The 22,041-nt window shown below is 45.0% G+C and overlaps 1 protein-coding gene across 30 annotated transcripts in view; it reads left to right on the forward strand.

Moving 5' to 3' along the window:
- Positions 1–20,190, forward strand: part of TCF7L2 (transcription factor 7 like 2) — a 193,608-nt gene extending 173,418 nt beyond the window's left edge. For 6 of the 30 annotated variants that reach the window (XM_087432593.1, XM_087432596.1, XM_087432595.1 and 3 more), the window contains 7 exons: positions 4,129–4,269; positions 4,891–5,050; positions 5,456–5,563; positions 10,626–10,674; positions 11,237–11,287; positions 12,581–12,653; positions 18,058–20,190. In XM_087432593.1, the coding sequence (XP_087288719.1) occupies positions 4,129–4,269; positions 4,891–5,050; positions 5,456–5,563; positions 10,626–10,674; positions 11,237–11,287; positions 12,581–12,653; positions 18,058–18,481 (1,006 nt within the window). In that variant the 3' untranslated portion in view covers positions 18,482–20,190. Of the gene's footprint in view, positions 1–4,128; positions 4,270–4,890; positions 5,051–5,455; positions 5,564–10,625; positions 10,675–11,236; positions 11,288–12,580; positions 12,654–13,271; positions 13,346–18,057 lie in introns of those variants that run through there. The other 24 variants (XM_087432598.1, XM_087432597.1, XM_087432603.1 and 21 more) reach the window with 10 other exon arrangements.
- Positions 20,191–22,041: the final 1,851 nt, after the last annotated feature.

A 22,041-nucleotide genomic window follows, 5' to 3' on the forward strand; every position in this document is an offset into this window, starting at 1 on the left:
AAAAAAAAAAATTATGTGCTTGTATACATTCATATATCTTTAAGCTTACTATAAGTATATATAGAACACACACATATACCCACACTTGTGTACCTAGATCTTTCTAATCCCCATCTTCTCCTTTTCCTCCCTCTAATTAATTCTGGCTAATTTTTCGGTGACTGCTAGTCTATTTGCAAACTGGTTGGCAGCAGTACGTTTAAGTAGTCACTAATTGCTCCTAATGATAGTTTTATTTTCTGTTCATCTGATTTTCAGTCAAGTTAATTAAATCGGTGGAGGTTTAGACTTTCCTGATGGGCTGCAACAACGAATCCATTTGGATGATGGCACATAATTAAATTAGCAGGCATTACATGGGAAGGATGCTGTCCCCTGGCCTCTTCCCCCAATCTTTAGCCAACATGGGAACCCAAGACCAGAGGAAAGGTTGGAAAGACAGGCCACAATGCCTCTTTTCCGCCTTACAAAACAGTCTGGTTTTGGTGGGGGAAAGAGTAAGAGTCACATTCATTAAGAAAAACAAGCTGTAGCCTATCTGACATTTGTAATTACACCATGGGTGTCATGTAATGTTAAAGATCCATTTCCCACGTGTGATAAATTGTCTCAGTTTCAAAATCCACACCAGTATTGGTTAGGAGGGAAAACGCCTGTGTTCTGTTCTCCAGCCAGAAGAGGAAGGTTATATTCGTTAAATATAATGTCATTACAACCTCGCAAAGCGCGGGAACGAATAGGGAGTCTCCCAGGAGGAAAGCTGCTTCTGAGCAGCTTATAATTCACAGCTCGTCCTCCCTCCATCCCAGCATGTATATAATGCACCTCATTGCTTTGCTTGCTTGTTTATTTGGTGCATCGCAGAGGTTAAAAGCGGTGACGTAATCGTAGGATAGGGCTTGGGGTTAAGCTTATTGATTGAATTATCATTAGGAGGTTAGTGGATGATTTGTAGGTGGGCAGGGGGGTGGAGAAAGGAAGGGAACAGTGGGAGGAAAGGTTAGGGGCTCGAGGTGCAGGGGGGAGGCAGCCGATTCCCCAGGTAGGCCTTATGAAAGGTAGCTAGTTAAAAAGCGTATACAGCAAATTAAATACATTATTGTGGTAATGGGGCGACAGAAGTATAGGTCTATTATACTTATGGCAGTTATAGGGAATGTAGGCAGCTTGCCCTGTTCCAGAACACCCTTTGATATTCATTCTATTCAGCAGCGGGGCCAGGACTTCTCAGAATTAAGTGATGGGTCATTATACTTTAAACACCATGGAGAAGCCTAGATTGGCAATTAAACAGCTCTTGCTGACACTCACTTGTGCCACCCTGTGACCCCCTTTAGATTGAGATGTTGGAGCTCCGGGCCCTCAGCCTGCTAAATTGGCGCAAGGCTCTTCTCCTGACGAGAGCGGGCTCTGAAATCTGCCGGCTTCAAAGGGAGCGAGATCATGTATAAACCATAATGTGGGTGCACCGTGGCTCACAAAAAATAAGGCAGGAAGAGATGAAATGTTACAAGTGCAAGGGGGAAAATGAGAGAATAATGACAAACCTAATGCAACTCAAAGCAGGACTGTTGCACAGGAAAGTGCATCCTACTGCTTGTGCATAAAATCAAGGCTGGATGACATCCAGTTAACAGAAACGTGTCAACAGTGAAGTCAAGCGAGAGTGAGTAAGAGAGAAGCCCCTGAGACAGCCAGAAACAAAAATTAGTTGTCCTTAACAAGTTAAGTTTCATCATTATATTCTGGCTTGGAGCCATAAAAGCAGATGGGGGTATATAATGAGCTGCTTAGAATTTTTAGGGTGTTTATTGCATCTCGTGAAATAGTTGTCTGCAGAAAGGAATTTCTTAAGCAAAGGTATGAGTATAGCCCCCCCCCCCCCACGCACACACACGCGGTCTCTTTCTCTGCTATACGTTTTTCGGATATATGAATGTGTGTGTAGGTATGTGAACTTGGAAGTGTTTTTCATGGCTGCAATGGAAGTTTTTCCCCACCCTAAAATGTACTCAAACTGTGGTGTCTCCCTGTGTTATTTGGTGCGTACACACACACACACAGTGTTTTTATCTTTTTCACTCCCTCTCTCCCCCTTTTTCTCTCTCTCCCTCTCATACGTCTGTACACATATTCTCATTCAGCCGGAAGGGAACATATGTATTTGAGGAATGTCAAGCCTTTAACATTCACAGTAAAAGCTCCCTGCCACTCCACCCACTGCTTCACCCAAGGGCTTCCAAGAACACATGTTCTTAACTTATGTTTCCTCAGAGGCCTTCGAGCAGTGGGAACGAACAGGGTGTGTAGCTTGAGAGCCCAAGGGCCTCCCAAGGGTTCTTTTTTTCATTTTTTTTGAGGGGACGGGGGTGGAGATTGGTTGGTTGTTTCTTTCTCTCATAAGAGTTTTTCTTTTCCTTTTTTTTTGACACCCCAAAGAACTGACATGATTCTTATTAAAAAATCGTGTCATTGTTACCAAACTTTCATACTAGCTTAAATTTGTAAGGGTAGTGGCAGGAGAGGGCCACATCAGGATGGAATTTCTAAATCAAGTGTCCACTGTGATTCTGGGCCTCCTTCAGAAATCTGCATTGTTCACTGGTATTTTCTCTATTCATCTATGCAGATTCAGTTCTTACTTTAATCTTTCATCATTTTTCAAATTAGCATTTGCTACATTATTTTGGTGAAATGGAAACTATTTTTGCCCCCAATCCACATATGGAAAGAACCCTTGTAAATAAATTCAGGATCCTCTTGAGATAACCATCACGATAAACCCTCATAGGCACCTCCAGTTCCCACCAGAATTGGCTTCCTAAGAGCAGGTCATCATTCCCTGGATGGTACGGGGACTGTTTTGGTTTGGATTTGTTAAGAAAGCAACAATTGCCTGACCTGAGTTCGCCTCACCTGGACAGCACCCCCCGTCTGCTCACTTACAGAGCCTTGCCAGCTGGGAGCCTGGAGGCTGCCATTTTGTTTTGGGGGTGGTTCTCCCTTTTGGGCCTTGTCCTGCTTCTCTCTGCAGTTGTGTATGTTCCTTTAAGAGGGGTGGTTCTCCTAACCCAGGACAAATCATGGCAACTCCAAGCTATCAGAAAACGGGAAAGCTGTTTGTCTGATCCAGTTGTCAGTTTACAGATGGACCAAGAGCATTTTGAAATTACCTCTCTGTGTCCTGGCTGATTTGCGTGGTTGGGAAATACCCATCCCGGGCTTAAACAGTATTTCAAAGAACTTTTCTAAAAAAAAAAAAAACAGTATGAGCGGAGAAAACACAAACTTTACTTTTCTTTTCTTTATTTACAATTTTGATAATCATTTAGAAAGCCTTTTAATGCATAGGCAGTATGTTAAGTAAAAGTAACTTTGGAATCTTAGAATTTTAGAGCAGGGAGGACATGCAAAGCAGAATTCAGATCTTCATTTATGGGTGGGTGTGTGTAAAATACTGCTTGTTTTGCCTCTTCCTATAAGAAGATACAAACTTAAAAATGTCTGTGACTTGTGATGAGAACCAGATAGGAAATATCTGGATTTTCCCCCATCTTTCTGCTTCCCTCTCTCCCATTCCTGTCAAAACAATGGGGCACGGCAGCAAAGGAAAAATAAAAATTTTATTGCACTCCATCAACAGGATGAGGCCTAATGAGGCATGTGCTGCATTGTCAAAAATGCGTGTAGACTTCATCCGTGTTAATATTTTATTTAGCTGTCAATATACAACAGACGATTTCATCTTTTGGTCGAGAGCTGATTAGGACTTAAGAAATTGCTTTCTTAGATGCCACTAATAATACCTCAAAAAACAAGTGGACATGTGATTTCCAGCAGGTTGTCCAAGCTTACTTTTCTGCCCAAGTACATCAGTTAGATTTGTCTTTTGCTAAAGATGTTAAAAATCGTAATGTCTCATGTCAGTAGCAATAACGAAAGGGGAGATTGGCTTTAATGACATTATGAGAATCATTATGTTTAATTTATCGCTAATTAATGCTGACAGGTTTCATATGCCTTGGGTTGCTTTCATGTGAGTGTTACGTGCTGGTTTTTTTTTTTTTTTTTTATTGTGTGTACACATCCCTCCCCATTCATTCATTTTGATTCTGACGATTTACACAGCTTTCTGTCTTCCAGGTTCCCTCCCCATATGGTCCCACCACATCATACTCTACACACAACTGGCATTCCCCACCCGGCCATAGTCACGCCAGCAGTCAAACAGGAATCCTCCCAGAGTGATGTCGGCTCACTCCATAGCTCGTAAGTCTCGCTCTTTTGATCGCTTTCTCCTCCACTGTCGTGTTTAGCCTGTTGTTGCTGCTGCGGTGGCTACTGGGTGGGTGGCTCTGCCCAAGGTTGGCCACACTGCGTGTGACTTTGGCAAACACCAGGTTGCGTGGCTCCGGACTCTTACAAAGAGGGAGAAAATGCACAGTGCAGAGTTGCATGGATGGCACCCATCGAGGGGTAGAACAGAACTCTCTTTTGTGTACTTGGATGGACTGGGATCTGCAACCACTTCGCGGTCCCTTACCCTGTCACTGAACGCTTGGAGCTCTGTCCTGCAAGCATGAGAGACGCCAGCCAAGGTGGAAACCGCCACAATGTGCTTTCCCCTCTGGCTTGGGAAAATTGTATATTTGTGCAACTTGAGGAAGTGATTACAAAATCTCTCTCTTCCCCCACCCTCTACACCCCTTCCCCAGGCTGTTTCTGTTCCATTTTCCAGGGTAGAGAAGACCAAAAGTGGAAGCGTACTTCTCATTCAAAACTGCTGGGTTTGGGTGTTGAGGAGACAAGAAGATGGGTGCTCTGCTGAGGAGGAAGTTGGACCTTGTGATTGCTCATTGGGTTGTGTCTGTCTGTTTTGTCTCCATCCAGAAAGCATCAGGACTCCAAAAAGGAAGAAGAAAAGAAGAAGCCCCACATAAAGAAACCTCTGAACGCATTCATGTTGTATATGAAGGAAATGAGAGCAAAGGTCGTAGCCGAGTGCACGTTGAAAGAAAGCGCGGCCATCAACCAGATCCTGGGGCGAAGGGTAGGCAGCCACCTCGTGGGGAGAAGAGGGGGAAGAATGGACTAGGATGCAGTGGGTGGGGTGGCAGAATGTCCCCGTTCTCAGTGGTTCGAGAGTCCTTTCTCTTCAGCCACATTCTGACTCCCCATTGGCCTTCTTGGAGTCAGGACTAGTAACTCCACATTCCAGTGACGTTCAGAACAGCCACAGCCATCCTCTTCCCCCACCCCCAGAGAGAGAGCAAATGATACGACGACACAGATGACAAGTCGGGTTTGTCTGAGCACTCCTGTTAGGGCCAGGGTCCCTAAACCATCAGTATCTGCAGATTATACCATTTCTGATGGAAGCGTCCTTCATCCCCCGGCCTCAGTGTAGTTCATGATGTTTTTGTGTGTCCCTCTCTTCCCCTTATGTCCTCTCCAGTGGCATGCACTGTCCAGAGAAGAGCAAGCGAAATACTACGAGCTGGCCCGGAAGGAGCGACAGCTTCACATGCAGCTGTACCCTGGCTGGTCCGCACGGGATAACTATGTAGGTGGATCATTTTTCTCAGGACTAGAGTCTATAGAGGTGTCTTGGATGTCCGTCTGGACAAAGGGAACGCTACCTGCCAGCTTGAATCAGGCCTCAGAACCATTCGGTCTTCCCACTCCTGGGAGCATTAGCATCTTGCCCGAGTTCCAGACTGGAAGGTCTTGTCTTGGCCTCCAGTATGGCTCCATCAGTGTGCAGTAATTCTTCAAGGAGGAAGGAGGAGGCTGTTCTGGTGTTTCAGCTTGGAACCCATGGGGTTGATTTGGGACTGTCCACAGCTTCTTGCCCATGTCTTTGAAAAGACATGGCTCTAGGATATGCCCAATGGGGCTTATGTGCTTCTCAGTAGTGGTTCATGGGGTGATCTTGCAGGGAAGACCAGTGGGTAGGGGTGGAGGAAGAGAGTTTAATTCCTCACAGATCTTCCAACAGGGCCTTCAACCTTAAGAGAGAAAAACGAAACAATTGCCTTATGCCGTGGTACAATAGAAGTTGGAAGCCTGGTTCATTCTGAGAGGGGCATGATGGGAATATCCCTGAAAATAGCCAGTGGAAGTCATCATTTGGCAGGATGGATGAAATGAGTTGGGGCCCAGCTAGGGTAGGAGAGGGTGTGTGTACTGTGCGGTGTGTGTGTGTTCCTGGGCTCTGTGTTGGCTGCAGGATTTGCCTAATTTCCTCTCCTAGATTTTAGAAAACACAGTAGGATGTTGTTAGTAATCACAGTGGATGTGACACCCACGATTCCTCTCCTCCCACAACCTGGCTCTGCTCTGGGGACCTCTGTCCCCTCTCACTGTTACTTCTTCTGCATTTTGCCCAGTAGTTCAAGTGCTGGGCTCGCTCTCCTCTCAAGATGGATGAAATGTCTCTTATTTTGCCTGATACTTTGTTACACTGCATTGGATTTTATGAAACGAATTTAACCATCCACTCTTCCGGGGAGAAACAAAACTTGTCTTAATGTCGACAACAGGCGTCTCCTCCCGTTTCTTGTCAGTGGCACGGAGCCCTGGAATATTCTTTTACCCATCAGTGCTTCCTGCCTGAGCTCTCCCATGGACGTCATCCGTGGCAAAGAAGCTCTGTGTGTATGTGGGTTGAGATCCATTCAATTATTGCTGATTGCGAACTTTCCGTGCACCCAGTATTGTGGGGGTTGAGTTAAATGAGATGTATTTACTCTCAGAACTTACCATCCATCAGGAGGTCACAGACATCTGCGTGAATGTGTGGGTCCTGAGTGGAGACTGTTTCCTGCTTGCTCTGACTGGTTATTTCAAATTTCCTCACGTGTTATTCTCATCCCTTTCAACACGTGCTTGCTGGCCTGCTCTTGACCATGTGGATGAGGAAAAATGAGCGGAGACTGTTGGGCTTGACTCCCCTGTCTTCATCACAGCCCCCACCCATGTTCCTCTAGGGCCCGCTGCCCTGCGCTGGCAGCACTAGACTGTGTTCCTCCTGGGAGTGGAAACCAGCATTAGTGCCAGTGCCTCTCAATGGCGCCTTTGCTCTGCTCAGAGCCCTTGTCACTCACAGATGGGCACGCTCAGGGTCTTAACTTCTGGGACCTTTCCGTTTGTCCTCAGCATGTGTGCGGTAGGGAAGCCTTTCTTCTGGAGCTGAAAGGAAGAGGATGAGAAAGTTAATGCTCTCCCACAGGCTTGCAGCTCACCCCCACCTGACCTCGAGGTGGAGCTTTCCAGCAGCAGGCATGCTCTGCAGCCTCCACACGTACAGCCATCTCATTTCAGGACAGCCACTCTCCTGGTTTCGGGTCAGAAGTTCTTAGAGTTCATCTCCAGCTTCTACCTGCAACAGATCCAATTCTTTGAGTAATCTAGAATGGTACCACAGAGAGGAATTCAGCTACTCTGTAGATATCATATCCCCACTAGACATTTTGGGTCATAGTAGGGCCTTCATGTGCAGCTGTGCAGGGCGTGCACTGCACAACTCTAGGATGCGCCATTTACACTACGGTCTGTGTGCATGGTGCCCCCTGGAGTTGTGCAGGGTGAAATCTCCACAAAGGTACAAGGTTGACTTTGTGATAGCTTCAAAAGAACAGTACGATTGACTTGCCTGGCAGTCAGTTAGACAGAGTATTGCCCAAGGCTTTCTGTGAAGTGCTTTCTAGGTTTCAGAAGGTCCATGAGACTCCTGAAAGGACTTTAGCTCATTCAAAAGAATTCTGGTATAATAGGGAAACTCCTGCTAAGACTTGACAGAAGGTTTAGAGGTCGATCTGGATTTGGGACTCTAGGAGGTTTAGTTCTTGTAAAGGTGTACTGTCAAGAGTCCTGTCTTGATGGCTCATTACACCTGGGTGTGAACACACATGCACACACTCCTTCCTTCCGTGCCCCAGGAAACAGTCTGTGGAGCAAGAATCTGGTTGCAGCTTTTATGGATTTGATTGTGGCGGAAACTTGTTAGTATTTTTTTTTAACTGACTTGACGTTGGAGTTTCTGTAAAATTACTTTGGGTCATTGTAAAGTCCAAAAGGTTCTTCTGGAAAACGTTTTGCTAGCTAACCTCATGCGTCTTGCACGTTGCTACCTTTCCCGCGAAGTGGTGACAGAAGCCTTTATGTTGCTACCTTAGCAAAATAGAATGGCGTAAAACAGTCACATTTAGGTTGTTGGACTTGGCACATTCTGGGGCACAAGGGAAAACGTTTTGGTCCCATAGTGACGTCTCTAACCCCTGGCATTGTCTTAGAATGTTATTTCCTTTCTAGTTCTTCTAGATGAAGTAAAGGAGATAGATCCTAGGTCATTTGCTCATCTTGAGTTTTTTCCCCTTACCCCCATATATTAGGCCTTTTCTTTCTTTTGTTACATTTAAAGAGATAACGGAGTGGCTGCTTCCCTTGAGACACATCTCCATCTTCATTAAGTAGTATTTATTAAGTTTCTCTATGCCCTCTTCTGATTAAAACACAGTCCCTGTGCTCTAGAAACCCTTAGTGTAAATGATAATTTTCTCAGTCACGAACATCTCAGTTATATATCCTAAACTGATAGCTTCCCATGGGTAGCGGAATTTTCAACTGCCTTTCAGAACATGCTGCAGGAGGGTGGAAATGGGGGACACTGTGTTCAAGGTGACTGAGAAGCCCTTGGGGGTGTGGATGCTGACACCACCTGAAGTTGAAGAGTTTCTGTGCCCAGTTGAGTTTTTACTTCAGGGTCCTAAATAAACTGAAGCGAGACCCTCCTGCCTGTTCCACGATGGCCAGATGGCACCTTGCTCCTTACACAGGAGAGGCACAAACATGAAGATGGTGCCGGGGCTCATGAGAATTGACATGAACTCTATTTTTTAAATTATACGTCAAGGAACATAAAATGTTTCAAACGGAAACACTGAACTGAAGGCCAAGACAACTTTCCTAAGTGGTACAGGTCTCAAGATCTGAGTGAAAGGAGGGGCCTTCTCTAAAACAGCTGGCTCTCGGCCCTCGGATGGAGCTAAAACTCTATGGCATCTGCATCTTGAGGTTCTCCTTACCGGGCCTTCTGGATTCTCTGGTTTTCTACCTCCCACTGTCCTTTTCTCTTCCTGAGTTGACGTCAGCATACCACGAGAACCTCTAAGCAAAGGCAGGGTTTAGATATTCTGAAACAAATGGAAGTGTAGGACCATTCCTTTAGTTTGTGACGTTTCATATATACCAGGCAGCTAACTCGCATGGATAGGAGACCGGTGCTAATGAGGGGAGGGGGAGCTCGCTTCAGATCTGGAATGAGGCAGTCGCCTCTACAGAATTCACCTCTGTGCCCATTCCACATGCACAGCCACGAGCAGACTGTGAAGATAGCAGGGAGGATCAGGTTGGGGAATGTGAATGACTCCATGCCATTCACCACCCATAATCAATTGAAAACTTTCCTCAGAGCTCCAGGCATCAAATATGTAGGCAGTGTAGCCTAGTAGGTAAGGGCTGTGGAACCGGGACTGCCTACGTTCCCATCCTGGCCCTGTCATCTGTTAGCTGTATGATCTCAGGAAAGTTATGTAACCCCTCTAGGCCTCAGTTTCCTTATCTGTAAAGTTGGAATAGTGATAATACCTGATGTATAGGATTGTGTGAGGAAAAATGAGTGAGTGCATAGCACACTTAGAATCATGCCTGGCACACCGTACGGGCTCAATAAATGTGAGCTGTTATTCCTAGGAGAATTATAATCATTATATTCGAGGAGAATGGAGAGAAGGTCCCCTCTTTTATGGATGTCCACTCAGCAGTTTCAAAAGGAGCTCAGATGAGGGGCCAGCCCCATGGCATAGTGGTTAAGTTCTGCGCGCTCCACTACAGCGGCCTGGGTTCGCGGGTTCAGATCCTGGATGCTGACCAACACCACTCATCAGCCATGCTGTGGAGGCAACCCACATACAAAATAGAGGAAGATTGGCACAGATGTTTGCTCAGGGCTAATCTTCCTCAGCAGGTGAAAAAAAAAAAAAGAGCTCAGATGATTTCTGGTTCTATTTCGCCTTTTTTTTTTTTTTTTGTCCTCTTCCTTTTAAAACCAAGGGCCACGCTACAGCTCTAAGAGAAGCCCCTACTAGAGCGTTCATTTTTTGATTCGGAATGAGGACCTTTTGGCCTTAATAAGGATGAGATTTGCATGGCGCAAGGCAGCTGAGTCCACACAGCCATCCCAATGTTCCTGTGCCCTGTGGCAGCAGGCTCTCGGGCCACTTCCAACCCTGTCTCTCCATACGTCCCTGAATCTTCCTCATCCAGGTCTTCCCTTTTATGGAGTCAGGTGCCCTGGGTCAGATTTAAGGATGGACATAGGTATGTGGGGAAGAGGAAATTCCTTTACCCCCCACTGCAGATCCCTTCTTTTCTGCTGGTGCGGGTCCCTCCAGCGTCAGCACCGCTGAAGGGCCTTTGGATTCAAGCTGGGTGGGGTGGAAAACACGCAAGGAGCCAGTGTGGGTGGAGAGAGCCATGAGCTCGCTTCCTCCTGCCTTCTCCTTTCCAGGTGAGCCCAGACCTGTTTCTTGAAATAATTCCCTGTTTTTCCTCTGTTCATCCAGGGCAAGAAGAAGAAGAGGAAAAGGGACAAGCAGCCCGGAGAGACCAATGGTAAGTTAGGATGATCAGGATGGAGGCAGGCGGCTTTGATGTTAGGCTTCTATCTGGGGGGAAGCAGAAGAAATTCAAGGCCAGGCCATTGTGGGGGAACCCATCTTAGGCAGCCTTTTGTTTATGCATTTTAATTAATTGCTTCATGATTGCCCTTTTTAAGCTAGTAACATTCATTGTTGCATGAAAAGCACATTGTAATTCTAGTGGAATGTGTTTTTAAATAACTGCAGAGCCTGTAACTAGAGAGCAGTAGGCATGGCTATGGGGGATTTATCCAGTCTGCTTATTCTGTATGTGTCTGAGTAGGGATGAGGAGGGGCTAGGGGCGTAGGAGGGGTGTGTGTGTTTGATATTAACTGGGCTGTTCCTGAATGTTCCGATGCATGCCTTTACAGTGGTAAATTGCACCCAATTTAAATTAAGGAGGTTTGTCATTCTCTAGAAGAAATTAGAAATACTGCATAGGCAATCTCAGCGGTCCCTTGGAGAAGGCAGGCTTTTACCAACAACAACAACAAAACATTTTGAAGGCTTTGTATAATTTGTTCTTTTTTTTCAGAACACAGCGAATGTTTCCTAAATCCTTGCCTTTCACTTCCTCCGATTACAGGTGCTAATGTCATTTTGAGTCATTAAAATAGTTGATAAACTGTTTTTTAATTTTTCTTGCCATGATAGTTTTATTAACATTGAACACGTATGACATTTGAACAGTCTTTTAAAATGACCATCTACACAGTTTCGTATGTTTCGGTAGATTTTTTTTTTTTTTCAGTTGCTTTGGTTGGTTTTTGAATTAATTTAATTTCTGCTTTGTTTATTTATTTATTTTTCCCATAACAGTTGTTTAAGCAGTAATGACAGTGCTTTAGAGTTGAACTAACTGTGCAAATTGAATATGCAGTATTTCTTTAAAAGAGACTGGTAAAAAAAAAAAATAATAAAAAAACACAAAATGGAAGGAATTCAGTAATAAACCTCCTTAATCTAATGGCATTTTTTCATCGCTCCCACTAAGTTTTCTCACGCAAGCATGCATCCGCAGTATGATTATTTTTTCCTTAGCTTTTTTTTTATTTTAGTTTTTTTCTTCCTTTTGCTTTTCTGCTCATAATTTGCAAATCCACTAGCATTTTACTGACTGAACCTGCTTAAAAGCTGCTATGAGCTTCTAACTCACTCTTAACAGCTCATTCACACAGCCTGTTGACCTTTTTCTGTTTCTCTCTTAATATTAATAAAAATAGATTTAAAAAGACGAACATTCCAAAAGCTGCAATATCCCAGTCCCACACCCCTTTTCTTTCTTTATTCCTTTCTGTTTTGTTTCGTTTTGTTCTGTTCTTATTTGTAGTTTTTTTTTTCTTTTTGAAACTGTGGTACTCTGAGAAGAAAAAAGCATGTTACAAACTTAATTCCCTCCTTCACTTTATTTTCTTCTTTAAGAAAAACAAATTGATAGAGAAAAAAAAAAAAAAAGAAAAGCAGAACCAAAAGAGGAAAAATGCTATTTAAAAGTTAGTTCTTCGGTATCGAACTTCCCTTTATCAGCTCAAACCAAATCTGAGAGACAGTCCTTAAAGAAGGGATACTGCAGCTTTATTTGCAACAGCTAATTTCACAAGTTGAATAAGAATGTGATTTTTTACCTTTTTTTTTAAATTAAAGAAAGTTAAAAATCGAAAGTCGATATTTTGTAATTAGTAACCAGGTCATTGATTTATTCCCTTTTTTATTTTTATTTTTTTCTTATTTGTATCTTTCTCTTCCCCCCCACCCCCTCTTCTCTCTCTCTCTCTCTCTCTCTCTCTCTCTCTCTCTCTCTCTCTCCCTCTCTCTCCCTCCCTCCCTCTCTCCCACCTCCTCCTCCTCCTCTGCTCGCTTCTCTCTTGAACTCATTCAGACCTGAGCGCTCCTAAGAAATGCCGAGCGCGCTTTGGCCTTGATCAACAGAATAACTGGTGCGGCCCTTGCAGGTGTGTATAGATTTCCCAGATTCGCTGTGCTGGTTTGCAGCTGGTCTCTTTGGTCCTTTCCCCCTTCTCTGGCCTGTTGCTTTGTAGATCTGTGTGGATCTTAGGAGACACGAGGGCGCGGGACACTGCTCTGTGAGGGATGTGCTTGTTCTCGCTGCTGCTGCTAGCCAAAATGCCACTGTAAAACAGCATCCTTTGTGCCTCCTCGGGTCAGCGACAGCAAACCCCAGCACGCCCCCTCCCAGGGAACGTTGCCTGCCAACCCCTTCCTCATGACAGCCCAGGATGGGGCTCAGTGACATCCACTGTAATCCTGGCCTAGGTAGACGTAAACATCGCCTTCTCCCCTCCTCTCCTCTCTCTATTTTTATTTATTTCTCCTTGTTGTTTTTTGGTTTCTGGTTGTTGTTTTGTTTTGTGTTTTATCGTTTTATTTTATTTTTTTCTTTTGACTCATAGAAGCCCTTTCCTTTCATGTCCTTGGTGAGGGAAGACAATCAAATAGAACCGAGGTGCTAGAGAAGACCAGTGAGCTGTAGCTGAGATTTTCACATCCAACTGAGCACGACCCACCATTGTGTTGTGTTTTTTTTTTTTGTGTTTACCTTATGCTAACAGATGCAAATACTCCAAAGAAGTGTCGGGCACTGTTCGGGCTTGACCGACAGACTTTATGGTGCAAACCGTGCAGGTATATTACCACTGCGAGGCCTTTGGGAAAATCAAAGCATTCTGTCCTTCTGGTACCTTAGTGTGTCAATATATTTTGACCTCGTTCCCATCTACTTCCCCACTGGCATCAATGACTAATGATCCTCACTCTTCAAAATTTCCTTGCTAATTTTATGCCGTGTCCTCTCCCCACTTTCTCTGTTTCTCTTTCCCCCGCTCCTATAAATAACATATCCCTGGTGGTAGCACCCAGACCACAACCCTAACAGACCAGGATGAGCACTTATCCTTCTGCTTTGAAAGCCAGCATCCTGGAACCGGCCTGGCCCTGTGCACACTTCTGTGGCATGTATGCTGAGCGTAGGGAGCCATAGGTCCAAAGGTTTGAATGAGCTAAAATTGGCAGCAATGGCATTCCCGTGCACTTTGCGTCAAGACACTTGGAGAAGTGCTCTGGGGCAGGCTTTTTTTGGTTTTGTGTTATTTTTTTTGTTTTATGTTGAAAAACCGCCTGTTGCACAGAGGAGCTTGGTTAGCTGACATTGTTTTACAGTGCTAAAAAGAAGCGTGGCATTGAACGGCATGCACCAGCGAAAGGGCTGCAAGCAATGAGTCATGCAGTCACAGACTGCAGTGCTGCTAGCCTGCAGAATGAAAAAAATATATATATTTAGCGAGAGAGAGCACTGGTTCCAAAATGAATCGGAAGAGTCCAAGTTAAACACCCATGTTCCACCTGCAGGTTTCCATCCAACCTGTAATTTCAGGGAAGGTGTAGGTACTTCCTTCCTGGTGGAGGGATACCAACTAGTTCCTGTCTCATTTCCTTTCCTTTAATGACCACCTTTGGTTAAATTTGTTGTTTCTTTGTTCTGATACAAGCAGTCTTTGAATTTGGAATATTATGATGGTAGGTATCTCAACACCCCCCACACGCTTCCCTGTTCGTAGTGCCTCCCTTGTCACGTGTCCCTCTCCTCCATGCCTCTGCCATGTGTTCCGTCTTAGACAGTAGATCAGATGTCCATCCCATTACGTGCATGCCCACGAGTCTCCTGTGTCTCTTCCCAACCCTGATGCCTCACGAGAGATTGGTGAATTGCCTCGGCGTTGACCGGACGCTTAGGGGAGAGAGGGCCTGAGAGTCTTGATGGAGAGAGATCTCCATGGATGGCCCTCCGTCCACTGAGTGAGGATTCGGGGCCTTAGGTGAACACCCCGCAGGAGAGGGATTCTCCAGTCATTCCATGAGATGGCAGGGTTCACAGAGGTGACAAATGTCCTTTCCACACGGTCCTGGGGGTCTTCTCTGTGCAACAGAAAAGAGTTTCATGATGAAGTTGAAGACGGATGTTAGGTATTTAGTTATGGCTAGCCTGAAGACAGGAATTCTGCTTGCCCTCTCTAGGCAGTGAATTTGCTGCAGAATTTTATTTGTTCTGGGTGGGAAGATAACTAGCTGCAGAATCCTGTCCTGAGACGCCCTGCCATGGCAAAGGATCAGCTAATCGCAGAGCCTATTCCTAAGAGAGGGGTTCTCATGATTTGTAGAAATAGACGGCTGACACCATTGTGCGCACCTCGCAATATGGCTTGTTGCCTAGGTTGTGCATTTTATTCATTGGGGGTGAGTGGTGGTTTATGAATCCCCTTTTTGTTTCGGAAGCAGTTGCTGTGGTTTAGACTTGGCTAATTTTCCTGAAAGTTATCATTACGGACATTGATGGGGATGGACATTCCCTTCTCAGATGCAGCCTGCACCTGGCTTAAAGCCAAGGTGTGGTATCTTCCTCAGAGACCAGAACTTTCATTACATTTTTACAAACAAAACCTAAACCTTTGTAGCTGCTTCGTCAACATGATTTTCTAAGGTGCCGCTTTGAGGGGCCAGCTGTCAGTGCGGCGGCACTGCTGTCCCTCATCCTTCCTCAGCATTCTTTCCCGCCTCAGCACCGTTAGAATTTTCCTGGTGGCCACTTTTCTTCTGTTGGGGATATTTTTTCATATCCTAAAAGCTTTAGCAGGTGCATTTCTGCTCTTTTAAGGGTGTAATTCCAAAACAGGATCAGGAAGAACCCTTAGTTTCCTTTCAGGATAAATCCATAAAAAGCTAAAAATGGATTTTTAATAAGAGGGCACTCCTTGATTGGGGATGGAGCCTAAGTTGGGGAGGGTAAGTGGATGGGTTTTGTCCCTTTTTTCCTCAACTTTTCCTCTTAACATTGCCAGGATCTGGCTTGATGCTAAATCAATAGGACAAAATGTGCTTTAAAAAAAGAAAAGTTGCAAAACGAGGCATTTTCTGGCTCGTTAGAAATGTGTGTGTGTTCCCACTGCCCTTTGCTCAGGAGCATCACTCTGTCATTCATAGTCTTCATGTCTCATGTTCAAAATGCCCCCACTCATCCCCATGACATGGAAACTTCCATGTTACAAGGAGGGTGGGAGGGGTGAGGGGAGCCCAAAAACGCTCCCAGCCAATCAGGGCTCCTTGCTCGCTGTGCAGGGTTTCTAATTTTATTTGACATTTGAGGACATTTTAACAAGATTCTGTTTTGAGCCCACCAAGTTGCTTTCCCATCTTTTCATTCTGCCCTAATATAGCATGGAATGCTGCTTGATGTCATTCCCTTGTTTCCTGTTGTGTTTCCCTCTCTCTTTCTCCCTTTTCTCTCGCCTCTCTCATTTGTCCCTGTTGCTCTCTGAGTTTTGCTTATGCTTCCCCCCATCCCCACCCCTTCCTTCTCCCATTTTTAAAATGCATGGACATCTTAGTTTTTTGAGCATGTTTTGATCTGCAGGCTAAGGTGGTTTAAAACTCTAAGAGGTTTAATTATTTATCTTGGGTTTCTGGGATGGGAGCAGAACCCCCAGTCTATTTCAGTCTATCCCAGAGGAGAAAAAGAAACCTTGTCAAATTAAAGGTGAAGGGGCTGCTCTCGCTCCCCTAGAGTTCCTTCTGACGCAGAGGGGTCACAGGTAGACCCTGAGGCCACCAGCGCAATGGGTCTCAGCCTCTGGGAGGCAGGGAAGCCCAAGCATGTTCCCTCCCACCCCTCCCCTCCTCTCATCCCTCCTGCCATCTTGCTGAGTCCACACCCCAGGCACTGAGGGGCATGATCAGACAGCTCTGGGGCACAGACCGAAGAGGAACTCATTACACCTCCTTCCTTTCAAAGGCCAGTGATATCTGGCGGTGCTTGCCTTCAACCTGGCAGCAACTTAGTTGCTTTCCAGCGATGGAAAGCTGGCCGGCGCTTACACGCTTGTTTTTAGACAGAGTGTTGTCAACCACAGTTCTGACTATATTCTCCTTAGATCAGCATATACCCTGTATCTGCATTATTTTTATAGCATGAGGGGTTGATCCCAAGGATCACCTTTCCTACCAAATATTATCCCATCGGACTGAGATTAACAGAGGAGAAGCTTTGAGGTCATATGTCAATTTCTTGTATTGATTTCCCCAACCTTTGATGATAAGAGAGGCTCTGAAATTCTCATTCCTATTTCTTACACAAACAGGAAATGGAGAGGGGAGATTCTGGTTTGGTGCAGGGCAAAGTTAGTCTTTCTGGTTTAAACACTAATCATGGTAACCCAAACCGTAGAAGGTTCCATGCTGCGATTCCCTGGCACTTCTTCTTTGTCGTCACCTCCTTGTGACATGCTGCGCCCTCCATTTCCTGGCCTCGGCATATTGAGAAGGGCAGGAGGCCTCCATCCCATCCTCACCGTCTCTGCTTCCAGCCTTCTCACTGGGGTGGGGGAGGGGAAGACCCCAATCTTAAAAAAAAAAAAAAAAAATCAAGTTTGAATCATAATTTAATCCACAACCTGCAGGCCATACAACCAGTTATTCTTGTTCCTTTGGATCATTTTCTGTTTTTCTTATTCTTCCCCCTCCCCCACCTTTGTTTATCCTCTTCTACCTGTTTTTGGTGGTTTTTTGGTTTTTTTTTTATTTTTGGTTTTTGTTTTGTTTTTTACTTTATTTTATTTTTGTTTCTCCCCTCCTCTCTCCTGATTCTGACCTCTCTTGATTTGGTGTGGTTCTTAACAGACAAGCCCGGAAGCTCTCTGGGCGCCGGCAGCCTGGTGGTGGTGGTTGTGGTGGCGGTGGTGTGTTAAAACCTTTATGCCTCCTGCTAGCGCTGTCTTCAGCTCTGTGGGCTCAACAGTCAGCATTTTGAGAGTTTCATATCGATATGAGGCGCCTGGGGAAGGAGCTCTGTCTTTTTCTTTTACACGCACGCACACACACACCAGTGGAGGGTTGGGGTGGTAGTGGTGGGAATGGAGGGAGGGAGGATATGATGGGAAAGTGAGGGAATGTCTAAGCCAAAAGAGAAATAACGAGCCTTTAAGTTCATCTCAATTTGGTCGTAGCCACTTGCTGGCAAATGGATGCCAGAGTCTGCAGGTGGCATGCTTTAGTCTGCTCACTTGTATTTGGGCAGGGGTGGGGTCGTGGGTGGTTAGTGGGGGCAGGGGCAGCAGGTAGGTAGGGAGCCCTCTACTCTTAATATGTCGTTTGCCAGAGCAGGCGTAGGTGTGGGCAGTCGTTAAGTGAGCGTGGCACCCGGTAACGGTAATGTCTTCTGGCCACTGGGTGTGCCGTCTGCATGGGGCATCCATTAGGTGACTTCAGCCTGGCTCTGAGCATTAGATAACTCTCTCCCTTGGCATCTTTGCCCTTTATTCACAGATAACTCTCTCCCCCTGTTTCTAGGAGAAAAAAAAAGTGCGTTCGCTACATACAAGGTGAAGGCAGCTGCGTCAGTCCGCCCTCTTCAGATGGAAGCTTACTAGACTCGCCTCCTCCCTCCCCGCCCCTGCTAGGCTCCCCTCCCCAGGATGCCAAGTCACAGACTGAGCAGACCCAACCTCTCTCGCTCTCCCTGAAGCCCGACCCCCTGGCCCACCTGTCCATGATGCCTCCGCCACCCGCCCTCCTGCTTGCCGAGCCCGCCCACGGCAAGGCCCCCGCCCTCTGTCCCAACGGGGCCCTGGACCTGCCTCCCGCCACTCTGCAGCCGCCCATCATGTCCTCCTCGTCGATTGCACAGCCGTCAACATCTTCCTTACATTCCCACAGCTCTCTGGCTGGGACCCACCCCCAGCCCCTGTCCCTCGTAACCAAGTCTTTAGAATAGCTTTAGCTTCTGAGCCCCGCTTGGTTTGTGGAGTGTTGCGTTTGGCTTTTCTTTCTTGTCCCCTGTTCGAAAGGTTTCGTTTTGTACTCTTTTAATTTTGTGCCACGTGGCTACATTAGTTGATGTTTATCGAGTTCATTGGTCAATATTTGACCCATTCTTATTTCAATTCCTCCTTTTAAATATGTAGATGAGAGAAGAACCTCATGATTCTACCAAAATTTTTATCAACAGCTGTTTAAAGTCTTTGTAGCGTTTAAAATATATATATATATATACATAACTGTTATGTAGTTTGGATAGCTTAGTTTTAAAAGACTGATTCAAAAACAAAAAGAAAAAAAAAAAGCGATTTTGAAGCAGCCCTCCAGAAGGAGTTGGTTCTGTATTATTTGTATTAAATACGAGCTTGCGAACCAATCATTTTACATCTGGTTTTTAAACCATAATAAGGGCACGAGGAATGTAGTGCCATGACTTTCTCTGTTTTTTTTTTCTGTGTGAAACAACTTTTATTGTGATGTTACTTGTTATTGTTTAAATGTACAGAAACAAAGGGTTAAAATGTGTTAATATACCTTGTTCCATGGTGTTGTTCTTTTGGGGGGAGGGGATGCTACTCAACAATTAATGGAATCACAACGCTGTTGGACCAGTAGTATTTATTGCTTTAGAGATTGCTTGTCGAACCTGTACGTCGTCCCTTTTAAAATATGTTTTCCTTTTTCTTGAAACTGTATAAAGTTTTTTTCCCCTTAGCATAAGCATCTTATATATAACAACTCATTTGTACAAGGTTTTTAAGTTTATATATAAAATGTATATATATTTTTTGGTTTCCCTTTTTGACTTTTTTTTTTTTTTTTTGCTGTATGAAACCCAGACGCCACCAAATGGACATTAATAGTTGCATTCAAGGATCAGTAGCATTAACAAAAGTTGCTTTAAAAGCCATTATGTAAAACAAGACTTGAAAATTAGTGAGGGAATCTTAGCGACGCTGTATGCGCGACAGTGGGAACCATCCTGTCTCCTCTTGGGACTCGCAGTCGAATGCCCTGCACCCTTGGGACATGGACTGACTGTGTGCAAAACTTTATGTGCCAAAATTCTCAATGACTTTAGCTTTCTCCCTCTTTTTGATGCTGTAATTTTTGTTCATCATGTTTTGCTGTGATGTTACATAGGTAGATTTGTATGTAGTTTTAATGTCACCTATAACAAGATGTGTTTGGTAGCAGATTGTCCAGAAAGCATTTTAAATGAAGAGGTATAAACCCTTAAGGGCCAAAATTCTGTATATTAGATTACTCTTAAAGGAAAAACCAGCTGCCGCTTTTATGTACATGTATGACATACAAGTAGGTAGCAGACTTTAAAAATAAAAAAAACCTAGGCATGTTGATGTTGCAAAATGCTGTATAAAGCTGAGACCCGTTCCTTCAGTGCCATTGTAGTTGACATGAAGCGATTGTAAAACTGTCTCCGATTTTTCTCTGGTTTATTAAAATGCTAACTATAACATTTTTTGTGAATACTTTGAATGTTTCCTAACAGTTGTGATGTTACTGTTCCGTTTTATGCTCTTATTCCAATTTCATTTTTAATGGTTTGGAAGCCATTTTTGTAATGAATAAATGTTCATGCTGTACAGTATCTGTAGCATGCCGTTCTGGATTAATAAAAGCAACTTAGTATGTGCAGACAAAGGCTGGCCACTTGTGTCTGTGATTTGGATTTTATCTCTGGGGACACTGGATCTGCCTTCACCAAGAGAAACGCATTCCCAGGCTGGAACTGGAGACCCCGTGGTTGGTGTGGCTGGGGGGAGCTTACTTGCATATGGAAAAGTGGTCCTGAACTTTTGAGGGGTTGATTTTTTTTTTTTTGTCCCTCTCATTCTTAATGCCTATTCGGCATACTTTGTGTACTTGGTTCGTTCATCTCTGAAAGCAAAGTGCAATTACAGAGCAAATGTCACTCTTCTGGCTTTAAAACAGTCATTCTGATACATTCTTGTCCCTCTCACAGTGTCAGGCAGAAAGGACTTAATTCCGGTTAATGAGACTTAGTTTACCAGGAGTGGAGTTAAGAAACCACATCGTTACCGTTTAAGGATCACTGATGTGAAAGCATCCTAACTTCTTTTTAAGAGTTGCACACAGGGAGAGATGCCAGGGTGTCAAACTGAAACCCTTTCTCTGGCAGAGAGCAATTGTTGAGCAAGAAGCTTTTTAGAAAATTGGATCAAGGTGATTTACTTAGAGGTTTGTATGGAGGAGTCTTGTCTGTGGGACCCAAGTTCTTTGGCTCTGCCCTGGCAAGGGCAAGTTCATCACCATCACCAACCAGGGGCCACAATAAAGATCTTCCTGAGGTTTCCACTGCCTGCCTTCCTCAGGCTGACTAGGATGGATAGTGTATACGTTGTTCCACTTAGCTAGGACAGCCAGCCCTTCAAAAGACGTGATTTCAATGGGCATGGAATCTGTTCATGTTGCTGCCGTTGTCAGTTAAGTTTACACTATGTTGTCATCAAGGACTTGAAAAGTCCCCGGAAGGTCTGCTTTGCTCAAGCTAGTTTTTGTTCTGTAAAATCTCAGCATTTTGTTTCTGCTTTGCTTTGTGTCCCCAGGGAGGAGTGATTCTGGTTGTCCTTCCCCATTTTATTTTGCACACTGGGCCCAGTGACCTTTGAAAACACAAATAAGAACAATATCTGTTGTTTGTGGCATTGTGCCAAGCCGTTGACGGGCATTCTCTCATTCCATCCTGACACTTCCACCTGAGGTAGGTATTATTCTCTCCTCCACCCTCGGCTTTATCTTCTAAAACTGGGTTTAGAAACTCACAGTTTGTGTCTTGTCCAAGGCCACAGAGTGTGTAGGGTGGTGGAGCTGGGATTGAAATTCAGATCTGACTCCAAACCCGTGCTCCTAACACTAAGTTATGCCTCGTTGCATAATAAGGATGGTCCTTTTCAGAACAGGGATGGGACAGTCCCTCTGAAGGTTTCCTTGTTTGCTCTGCCTCCTCCTCTGCCCCGCACACTCGCTCACTTTCCCCTCTAGCCATATGAGAGAGGGAAGCTACCTAAAAGCATTTTTGCTCTTGGGCTTTCAAAGATGCGGCCTCCCTTCGCTCAGCTCCTGCAGCCGCACTCCGGACTTCCTGCCTGGATACCCACCCCTCATCCTTCCGGTCTCAGCATAGACAAGGGTGGGTGATATACCCCTCCTGTGTGCTCTTCAGCTTCTTGTCTTTCCTGCCGTGTAAGCCCCTCACCCACCATCTTGTTAATGGATGTAGCCTAGTTAGGGCCCTCTAGGCACCCAGTGTTTCTCAAACTCAGCGCTATTGACATTTTGGGCCAGATTATTCTTTGTTGTGGGGGACTGTCCTGTGCGATGGAGGATGTTAGCATCCCTGGCCTCTACCCGCTAGATGAAAGTAGCACCCTCCCCACAACTAGTCATAATAACCAGAAATGTCTCCAGGGGCCGTCCTGGTGGCGTAGTGGTTAAGTGCTCACCCTCTGCTGTGGCAGCCTGGGGTTCAGA

Source organism: Ceratotherium simum, chromosome 6 (genome assembly GCF_057802395.1).
Source record: "Ceratotherium simum simum isolate JZ-2026a chromosome 6, ASM5780239v1, whole genome shotgun sequence".
Lineage (NCBI taxonomy): Eukaryota > Metazoa > Chordata > Mammalia > Perissodactyla > Rhinocerotidae > Ceratotherium > Ceratotherium simum.